Here is an 11,893-nt window from a genome sequence, read left to right on the forward strand (position 1 = left end):
AAAGTTAAATGGAAAACAGATTTCTTGCATGAAATTTATCAACCATCTATGCAATAAATGGTTTTACCTCAAAAGTTTGTAATACCAGATTCTTGCCCAAAAACTTCTTACATGTTGTAAGAAGTGGGGTCAAGTTTTGAGTAACAACACCCAATTATATAACCACCACAACCAATGTACCTTTCTTTTTCATCTTTCAAGTACAGTAGATCAAATTAAACTGAGAAACTAATTATACGATTGGATAAAATAATTAAAAATAATTATCAACTTGCCAATTATCAAAGAAAGCCTACAGTGGTAAATAAACATCTAATTTGACAGACATAGAAATAATTTGGATGATGATTACATATAGTTTCATAATGTATCGTATTGTATTGTTTTGTGTTAAATTGTAGTACTATATTGTTTTAATCCGTACAATAATTGAATATATTGTATTGTTCTCCGTCGTTACATTTTATCACACTTTCATAATTTGAGTGATAAACCTACAAGAAAAGTAGGATACAAGATAGAGCTACTATGAAAAGGTGGGTAAAAATTGAAATATAATTATTAAATAATAAATAAAGACAAAATGAGAAGAAAATATTAAGATAACAACGCGACCAAACCAAATCGATTGTTACATAAAATAGGTCTTTTAATCGTTACCTAACAATGGATTTAAACGATACAATATAATAGAATTTGAGTAACAATCAAACAAACATTATATTTAAACTAATAATGCAATACAATACGACATGCAACAACCATCCAAACAAGGTATAAGAAGTAATTAATAATGAATTGAGTACCACTTCAAAACTCAGAAAAGTAAGCAAAATAATGAGAATAAGAATGTTTCAGCAGCAATTGTCACCTTGCCCACCCAAAATTGAAGCTTCAGAGTATGATAAGCATTTCTCACCACAATATAATATAGCACAAGAGAAAGAGAGAGGAAATGCTTGTATAATTCATCTGGGTTTATCAAATATAATAAACTATATTAAATAAATATAAATTTATTTATTTGTATAATAAATCTAAATACAAATTTATGAACTTATTTTTTTTATTCTTTTTTTCTCATTCATTATATTTATGCAATTATCTTCTTTTATCAAAGTTTTAAATTGAAATATGAAAAGTTATTTGTTAATGAACATTAACTTGGCATGACAACTTACTTTAGCACTTAAACTACACGGACATTTAAATACCCTTTTAATATTTTTGAAGTGAACTTTTTTCAACCCTCCGAACTCCAGCCTAGTTGAAGGTTGGATGTTGTTATGTACGCGCGTTTTCATTCATTCACGTCACTAATGATTTTAAAAAATAACTTAATTAATTATGTATAACCCACACGTTCCTAAAATAAAATTCGACCCATTTCTAAACAAATATCCTTAAATCTCAGATACCATCGTCATTCTAAAATTAAACCTAATCTCATTTTATTGTGAAGGGATCTTCAACGCATATTGTAAAGGGATTTTTTGAATTTGTGGTGTTTCAAAGTTCCCAGGTTAGTAATTTTCGTTTGGATGGTTGTAGCATTTGAGTTTAGGTTTTTGCCTAAAGATGAAGAAGAATAAGTTTGAATTTTACCTTTTCTCGAAAAACAATTATTCCTTCAAAGATACAACTTTTAGGTTTGAGAAGCTAAGATTTGAGATGAATCAAGAAAAAAAATAAGAAATTAGGTCACCATTTTTGGATAATTGAGATGGTGAAGGAGAAGAGGAAATTAGGGTTGTTCTTGAAGGTGAAAATTGCTCCTCAATTGGGTCGGATATTACCGTTAGAGGGACAAAATGGATTTAATATATATTTTTTTAAAAAATTAAAAGGTAAATTATATGATTAATGCGCCGGAGAAACCTGTTTCAACACGCGCGTTGGGCTGGAGTTCAGAGGGTTGGAAAAAATCCACTTCAAAGATATTAAGGGAGTATTTAAACGCCCGTGTAGTTTAAGTACTAAAGTAAGTTATCCTGCCAAGTTCGGAGAAGGGAGGGGTTATGTGTTTTCTCTTTTAATTAGATAGTCACACATGTTTGAATATTTACCTTATAATATCAGTTATGTTTCTTTTGGTATCATAGTATCACTAAACTATTCTTATTTTCCTCCAAAAAAAAAACTCCTCTCTCCTAATGGAATGTCATGCCACATTATTCTTTCTTTTCAACAATACAATAAAAGTTTTTAATATCTCTATAAACTATAAGCAACTTCTTTTAAGTATTCAATTGAAGTATTTACCCTATTCTTGAATTTTATAAAATGTAATCAAATTTTAAATTAAAATTAACTAATATTTATTATTTATTTGTCAATATTTTTAAAAATTAATTATCTTATTTAATTAAATACATTGAATTAATATTATTACTACACGACTTTTTTTGTCTTGATAATAGTCCGTTGAACTGTTATCAAGGCAAATCTTTATTTTAAATTATTGTACCTGGGACACAAATCAAATACTTCATTTGATTCAACTTATTTTTCAGTTTTTTAATACATCTAAAACTATCTCTTTTTTCTTTTTTAACAATTTTTAAATTTCATTTTTTCATGTAACATGTTTAAGGCACAAAATTAAAAGATATTTTAGTAAACTTAGGTTTGATTTATTTTTTTAAACTATGTGCCAAATTAAAATAAGACAAATGAATTAAAATAAAAAAAGTAATAAATAAATTATTATAAAATACAAATATGAACATAAAATTTAATTCATGATTAATCTATGCATTTCGTACTCGTGCAGTGCATGGATATTATAGAAGTTCATAAGGACAAATATATTGATTCGAATTCCAAATATATCTTTGTGTTTTATTTTGAATTCAAATTTTATGCTAATTCAAAAAAAATATCTTCTTATAAGTAACGGAAACTTAAGCAACCTAAACTGTGGGAATGGCTCCAGTGCCGGCCAACCCACTCAGAAAAGCGAGTACCTACAAACAATCTCTTAGGGGGAATACCTGCTACCCTAGTCTATGTCCTTCCCTTAGGCTCAACCTTAGCCTTGATCTCAATTTCCACCTCTTTCTCAATAAGTGGATCCTGGGGTGGGGGTGGGGTCGCTCCTATTGGTGTGCTCACATTCTGAGCTCCACCTCTAGTGGGTGTTGTCCATCTTTCATGTCCTTTCGTTGTGGGCTCAGTTGCTAGCTCCGTTGCTAGAGCTACCACTCTTGCTCCATTGCATCTAGTATTAACCATATGCGTACAAAAGTATGAACGGGATTCGATATCAATTTGGATCAGTAGATATCAATTGGAATCACGTCATAGCACGAAGAAAAAAAGGAAATTTTCTAAAGTTTTGCAACCTCTAGCATAAAGTACAAATGTCTCTGTACTGTTCAACATGACTATGCTAAACTAGTTTTGGTATGGCGAGATCAATGAACCTAGGGCTCTGATACCATGTTTGTCACGATCTAGACCATTGTGAGTGACACCCACCCTAAACAAACCGGCAGGAGAACCATCTAACCCGAACCAACCCACTACCATTTAAACAAATAAGTCTAATATAATAATAATAATAATAATAATAATAATAATAATAATAATAATAATAATAATAATAATAATAATAATAATAATAATAATAATAATAAGGGAAATAGTTTAAATATAAAAGAATTGAGTTCCCATAAACTCAACCCAATAATCTAAAAACAACCATTGCGGAAATATCCATAAGAACTAAAAGTTACCATACCAAAACTTTAAACAAATCCAAAATGGGGGTGCAACCCCGAAATTAAACATAACTCAGTCAATAGTCCATGCCCGAGCAAAAGGACAAGAAAACATAGAGGAATCTTTGGAAGCCTGAAAGACAAAGCTCATCCTTGGACTTGAAATGAGACGTCTCTCAACTGAGGTCTCGAATTAGCCTCTAGAAGATTCACTACACTCAACAAGAAAAGAAATAAGTGCAGTATCAATACATAAAACACCATGTATTAGTAGGTTCACGCGACCAGTCTAACATACACACATAAGTAGTTCATAACCCAATAGAAATCATAAGGCAATATACAATATAGCGACAAACATCAATCACACCTAAACTCTCAATAACATGACATGAAAACCACAAACTAGAACTAACCAATGCATAACATGTCTTACATAATCATAATGCAAAATTGGTCCTCTCATGGAACCTCAAACACATATTTGATCCTTTCATGGAACCCAACCCCAACTACAGTATCACACCAGACATGGTATTTGAGCCAACCGTCAATAATCATACCATACATGGTATCTGAGCCAACAAACAATGTCATGTATTGGCGTGGTATCCGATCCAACCAACAAGCACACCAAGCATGCATAATCACATTACACTATAACATGCATCAACACATAGCACAATGAATAAGACTACATGAACCTACAATTTACTATCACTAGTTCATTTCACCTGCTTCCTATTACATATTGCACAATATGATACTATAAGCAATAAACATGCACTATAAGCAATAAACATGCAAATATAAAATAACCTGGAAGAATATAACCATCACCTACATCTAATCAAGACCCTTGAAAATTTTAAATAGCTCGAGTTTTCCCCTTTGCGAAGTGCCTTGTCTTGTTCAAGGTCTAAAATAAGCAACACAAACAATTATCAATCAATAATGGCCTATTAATTTATCCGAATTACTAACAAATTTCAACCTTGGCCAAAATGTGATCATCTTCCCCAACTTAGGGCTCCTTCCCACGATGAATGCATGCTCAAAACCTCCCCCCAATGTTAACCACCTAGTTTCTAAGGCCTAAGAAATAATCAACAAGATTAGGGAGTTGAATTCTTACCTTTACTAGTGATTTTCGTGGAAAAATTAATGCAGGCTGCCTAAAATCGCCCTTCTCTGTTTTCAAGAATAAAAATATAGAAAATAGGGGTTTTGGGCAGTTTTTTGCATAAAATCTCAATTCGGCTCGCTATAGCGGCCCCTGTCTCGCTATAACGCCGCTATAGCAACACTTACCTTGCTATAGTGGTCTGCACACTTTGCTATATCGAGGTGCCTTCCACTATAGCAAGGTCGATGAAAGTTCTACGACCTCAACTTGTAAAAAGGCCCTTTTTACAAAACAAACTCTTTCCTTGACGTCTCGATTAATATCCTTCGTGCCAAGTAAAATTTCGGGAGTTCTACTAACTCGAATTCAATTTCAAAAGGCCTTATGAATTCCTTAATGTCTTAGCTACAAGTATACATTAGTCAAATCTAAAAAAAGACCCCACTCTTCCTCAGATGGCCCTAGACCTCACCTAACCCAAATTTCATCTAAGGCTAGCCTAGCCATGAATTTTCAAGTTACTACCCAAATTTTTTTTGGTCCCAAATTCCTGTCCAATAGACTATTCATAACGACCAAGTCAGGTTGTTACAACATTGAAGTAATAACTTGAAAGTAGAAATAATCAACCATGTGCAGAAAAACAGTTTAAAGGAGAGTCACAATAAATGAATCATGGACACCCGATCTCATATTATAGAAGTAGTTTTTAAACAGAATGTTGTTGTCATATGATGTATTAAGATGTTAAGAAATATTGATGTAAGAAAAGAGTATATGAGTATTTGAGAATGGAAAACCAAAACTATGTTAAGGTAAAACATCTTGCTTTCTGTAAGATTATCAATTGGATGTTGTTATAATTTACAAAAAAAAAAAAAAAAACTCAAAAAGATAAATACAATTACATGCCTGATATATATATATATATATATATCCTACTTTTTTAATTTTTATTTTATAAAAACAGCTCCATTTAAATTATATTTCAAGCTTTTTTAGGAAAAGTATTTTCAAACAACTAAAGATTATTAGCAAAAATAATAACCAAACACAATTCTAACTTCAAAAATTTCAAAGAAAGTGAACAATATTTGTACTAGTATGTAATGACTCATATATGAGATCTAGTTTATGGCATTATGTGTCTATCTATTTGAGATATTAGTTTTTTAGAGGAAATTTTATTGTATCTTTCGGATAAATTAGTCAAGTTGAGTTATTTTTCTAGTGTTTTGAAATTATGGGTATAAATCCATATAGAAAAAGTACATTCAAATTCTAAATATTCTTTGCAATAATATGGCCAAACACAACTGCAATTCCTACTTCAAAAATTTTAAATAAAGTGATTTTTTTTTCATGATCAAACTCCCACTAAATTTAGATTTAATTTCCTTAATTTTAGGTTAAGTTACATTTTTTGGGCCTGGTCTGGGTTTGGGCCAGTCCCATTACTTTGGTGGACTTAATTTTGTTTGGTATAAATTATAGGAACCACATATTATAAGTACTAAATAACATCTTATCCCTTCTAGTTTTCTATTTACCAAAAATCCCTTAAAAATGATGTTTGCGGGATACATAGCGTTGTGCACAGGATACATTAGGTTTGATACATTCCACATAGCGGGATACATAGCGTTGTGCACGGATACATTAGGTTTGATGCATTTCACATAGCGGGATACATAGTGTTGTGCATGAGATACATAGCGTTTGATACATTCTACATAGCGGGATACATAACGTTGTGCACGGGATACATGCGGGATACATAGGTAAATAAGGGATTTTTGAAAATTTTGAAATAAGTAGAGATAAATGGATATTAAGGTAAGTAAAAGAGTGTAGTTAAGTAATTTGTCCATTTTGTTTTCAATATATCTGGCCCACAAGGCCAAAAATTAAATTTTTTTAAAAAAGCAATTCATGTTACAAATCCACTTAATTGTGTGGATGTTTCTCCTAATCTATCCTAACGTAATGTATCCATTTATTATTATAGTAACGTATTGTCAAATGTTGTAAAAGGATGGTTTAAACATCCTATAAAAGGTAATCTTCACTCTTAGAAAATACACACTTGAAGAGATTTATATTTTCCATCACCACTTATCTTCCTATATTGTTTAGTATTCTTATATTTTCCTCTTGTTTTACAACACGTTATCAGCACGAGTCTCTAACCAAATTAAAACCTACTTAATTCGGAATTATCTTTTTTCCTAAAAGTTGATCAATTTTCTTTTCGAGTCAGGTATACATTAATTTATATGTTTATAACATATCTAATAGGACTTACATAAGTCTTTGATCAACGATTTAATTACTGCATTCAGAACTTGCTTTAGATATTATTATGATACTTTACTAGGCATAATAATCAATACGTTTCAAGTTTATATTGTTATGTTATTTATGCTACTAACTTATAACTCTAAATTTAATATTAAGCAATATGATAAGCATGATAGTAAGAATACTCGTAAGTATTTTCTTGTCATACATTTTGTGCGTCATAAAGAATATAGTATTGTATTAAATACAACTTGAAATTATTACCAAACTTTGACGTTACTTGAAACTAGTAATAGATACTTAAAACAAGTAGAAAATATATTTAACTCTTACCGTTTCAATGCTTCATGAGTTTACATTTTTTTTTTCTAACATTAATGTTCATGTATATAATATATTTTATACTCATCCTATACTTTATTATTTAAAGTATTAATTTGTCATTTATAATAAACAAACCAACATCATAATATTAACTCAATTATTTTATGATAGTTTTCATCATGTCGAATTTGTCAAAGCTTGAATTTGTGGCACTTGACATTTCTGGAAAGAACTATTTGTCATGGGTACTTGATGCTGAAATTCACCTTACCGCTAAGGGTCTTGGTGATTGTATAATCGAAGGAAATAAGGCATCAAGTCAGGATAAAGCGAAAGCTATGATTTTCCTTCGTCATCATCTTGATGAAAGCCTGAAGGTTGAATACTTAACAGTGAAAGATCCACTTGAATTATGGATAGGTTTGAAAGGGAGGTATGACCACCTCAAGGCAACTGTATTGCCAAGGGCTCGTTATGAGTGGATGCACTTACGGTTTCAAGATTATAAAACTGTAATTGAGTATAACTCTGCTGTATTTAGAATCACTTCCCAATTAAAATTATGTGGGGAAGTTATAAAAGATGAGGACATGTTGGAAAAGACACTAACTACTTTCCATGCCTCCAATATAATATTACAGCAGCAATATCGTGAAAAGGGTTTTAAAAAATACTCTGAATTAATCTCATGCCTTCTGGTGGCTGAGCAACATAATGACCTTTTAATGAAAAATCATGAAGCCCGTCCCACTGGAAGTGCTCCATTACCGGAGGCCCACGGGGTAGAAGCACACGGCCAGTCTGAAATAAGACAAAATAATCGAGGCCATAATATTGTGCGTGGACGTGGCAAAGGCAAAAGACGATATGATAATCGTCGAGGTGGTGGTCATAACAAAAGGGAGAACAATATGGGTTCTCAAAATAATCCTTCAAAAGGCAAAGGCGATCACTGTCATCGTTGTGGCCTTAAAGGTCACTGGAAAAATGAATGTCGGGCACCTGAGCATTTTGTCAGGCTGTATCAAAATTCCTTTAAAAGGAAAGGGAATAGAGGTGGTGCCTCCTCTTCTAATGCCCGAGTGGAGTCACATTTGACTCTAAAAAATGATGCTCAGGCAGGGTCTTCTCAAAAATATGATGAGAATGTTGAGGCGAATTTAGCATTGAAAGATGATGCTTTTGATGGGCTCGATGATATTACTCATCTAGAAGCTGAGGACTTCTTTAGGAATCGCAACTGAAGATTGACAATTGAACTGGGAAATGAATAATGTTTTTTTTTAATGTATTTTTAATGTCTTCATTAAAGTTTATGTACTTAAGATTTGTTTTGTTAAATTTCGTACTTCTTATTATGTATTTTTATTTTTATGAAGATAAATAAATTTTTCCAGTCTTCAGTTGGATCCAATATGAGTAATGGAGATATGTGCCTTCTGGACAGTGCCACAACTCATACGATACTAAGAGAAAAGAAATATTTCTCTCATTTGGTAATGAAAAAGGCATATGTTAATACAATATCCGGTAGTACAAAATTGATTGAGGGTTCTGGAAGAGCGGCCTTATTACTACCTGGAGGGACATTATTGGTAATTGATAATGCATTGTATTGTAGTAAGTCTCAAAGAAACTTGTTAAGTTTCAAGGTTATTCGCCAAAATGGCTATCATGTTGAGACTGCGAATGAAGGAAAGGTTGAATACCTTTATATTACTACAATAACTGCAGAGAAGAAAACTGTGCATGAAAAATTATCTGCACTTTCTTCTGGGTTGTACCATACAAATATTGGTACAGTTGAATCACATGCCGTGGTAAACAAAAGGTTTACTGGTTCTAATGATTTTATCATTTGGCATGACCGGTTAGGCCATCCCGGTTATAATATGATGCGCAAAATAATTGAAAATTCACATGGGCATTCTTTGAAGAACCAAAATGTTCTTCAATTAAAGGAATTCTCTTGTGCTGCTTGTTCACAAGGAAAGTTGGTTATCAAACCATCAGTGGCTAAGGTTGGGATGGAATCCCCTGCATTTCTGGAACGGATACAGGGTGATATATGTGGACCTATTCACCCTGCATGTGGACCATTTAAATATTATATGGTCTTGATAGATGCATCTACAAGATGGTCACATGTGTGCTTATTATCAACTCGCAATATGGCTTTTGCGAGGTTGTTGGCTCAAATAATAAGGTTAAAAGCACAATTTCCAGATTATGCAATAAAAACAATTCATCTTGATAATGCTGGTGAATTTACATCTCAGGCATTTAATGATTATTGTTTGTCCACGGGAATAACAATTGAACATCCTGTTGCACATGTTCATACTCAAAATAGTTTAGCAGAGTCATTGATTAAACGTCTACAATTAATAGCTAGACCATTGTTGATGAGAATAAAGTTGCCCGTTTCTGTTTGGGGGCATGCTATTTTGCATGCAGCGGCACTTGTGCGCATAAGGCCAACCAGTTATCATGATATCTCCCCATTACAATTGGTTTTTGGTCAGGAGCCAAACATTTCCCATCTTAGAATATTTGGTTGTGCGGTATATGTTCCAATTGCTCCACCACAACGCACAAAGATGGGTCTCCAAAGAAGGTTGGGGATATATGTTGGGTATGAATCTCGTTCTATTATAAAATATTTGGAACCTAGAACTGGAGATTTATTTACGGCAAGGTTTGCTGATTGTCATTTTGATGAATCAGTATACCCAACATTAGGGGGAGAACAAAAGCAGTTGGAAAATGAGATAGATTGGAATTCACTTTCACTGTCTCATTTAGACCCTCGAACAAATCAATGTGAGCTGGAAGTTCGAAAGATAATTTATTTGCAGAATATTGCAAATCAACTGCCGGATGCATTTACTAACCTTCCACGGGTTACTAAATCATATATCCCAGCTGCTAATGCTCAAGTTCGAGTTGATGTCCCGATAGGACAAAATGTTAAGGCAAATGAGTCTGGACCACGCTTAAAACGTGGTAGACCAATTGGTTCTAAGGATAAAAATCCTCGAAAAAGGAAAGGAATAAATGATCAAGATGATCATAATATGGAGGCAATTGCGCATGAAGAGCTCCGAGACATAATAAATGATGACACCAAAAAAGAGGTCCATGTCCCAGAAAATAATGAGAATGAGGAAATCTCTATAAATTATGTCTCGACGAGAAAAATGTGGAATCGAAATAATATTGTGGTGGATAATATTTTTGCCTATAATGTTGCAGTTGAAATAATGCAACAAGATGAGGATTTGGAGCCAATATCTGTCAATGAATGTAGACAGAGAAATGATTGGCCAAAATGGAAGGAAGCAATTCAAACAGAATTGGCTTCACTTGAAAAACGTGAAGTTTTTGGACCAATAGTCCGAACACCTGAAGGTGTCAAGCCAGTGGGGTACAAATGGGTTTTTGTTCGAAAATGCAATGAAAATGGTAAAGTCGTAAGATATAAAGCACGACTTGTGGCACAAGGATTTTCGCAAAGACCTGGCATTGATTATGAGGAGACATATTCTCCTGTGGTAGATGCAATTACCTTCAGGTATCTAATAAATATGACAGTTCATGAAAAGCTTGAAATGCATCTAATGGACGTTGTCACAGCCTATTTATATGGCTCACTAGACCACAATATTTTTATGAAAATCCCTGAAGCACTCAAAGTGCCTGAAGCATATGAAAATTCAAAAGAAAGTTGTTCAATAAAGCTTCAGAAATCCTTATATGGATTGAAACAATCAGGGCGAATGTGGTATAATCGTCTTAGCGAATATTTGCTAAAAGAAGGGTATAAGAATGACCCTATTTGTCCTTGTATTTTTATACGAAGGTCAAAATCTGAATTTGTAATAATATCTGTTTATGTTGATGACTTGAACATCATTGGAACTCCTACAGAGCTTTCAAAAGCTGTTGAGTGTTTGAAGAAAGAATTTGAAATGAAAGATCTTGGAAAGACAAAATTTTGTCTTGGCCTTCAGATTGAACATTTGAAAAGTGGAATATTTATCCATCAATCAACATATACTGAAAAGGTTTTGAAGCGATTTTACATGGATAAATCACACCCATTGAGTACCCCGATGGTTGTGAGATCTCTCGATATAAATAAAGATCCATTCCGACCTCAAGAAAAGGATGAAGAGATTCTTGGTGATGAAACACCATATCTTAGTGCTATTGGGGCACTAATGTACCTAGCCAACAATACCCGGCCAGATATTTGTTTCGCAGTAAGTTTATTGGCGAGATTTAGCTCATGTCCAACAAGAAGACATTGGAAAGGTGTTAAGCATATATTCAGATATCTTCAAGGAACAATTGATATGGGATTGTTGTATTCTAATGCATCCAAGTCAGAATTGATCGGTTATGCAGATGCTGGCTA

General features: G+C 32.9%; 3 protein-coding genes across 3 annotated transcripts in view; all 3 read left to right on the forward strand.

Annotated features, from left to right (window-relative positions):
- LOC125838361 (protein TONNEAU 1a-like) overlaps nucleotides 1-11,893 on the forward strand; it is a 1,213,107-nt gene that overhangs the window by 611,612 nt on the left and 589,602 nt on the right. The gene's annotated exons all lie outside the window — the stretch shown is intronic.
- LOC125838365 (uncharacterized) overlaps nucleotides 1-11,893 on the forward strand; it is a 532,039-nt gene that overhangs the window by 250,936 nt on the left and 269,210 nt on the right. The gene's annotated exons all lie outside the window — the stretch shown is intronic.
- Nucleotides 7,653-8,717, forward strand: LOC125838419 (uncharacterized). Its single transcript, XM_049517481.1, has one exon. The coding sequence runs from the start codon at nucleotides 7,653-7,655 to the stop codon at nucleotides 8,715-8,717; it is 1,065 nt and encodes a 354-aa protein (XP_049373438.1).

Source organism: Solanum verrucosum, unplaced genomic scaffold (assembly GCF_900185275.1).
Source record: "Solanum verrucosum unplaced genomic scaffold, falcon-dt-bn FXZP01000150.1, whole genome shotgun sequence".
In the NCBI taxonomy this organism is placed as follows: Eukaryota; Viridiplantae; Streptophyta; class Magnoliopsida; order Solanales; family Solanaceae; genus Solanum; species Solanum verrucosum.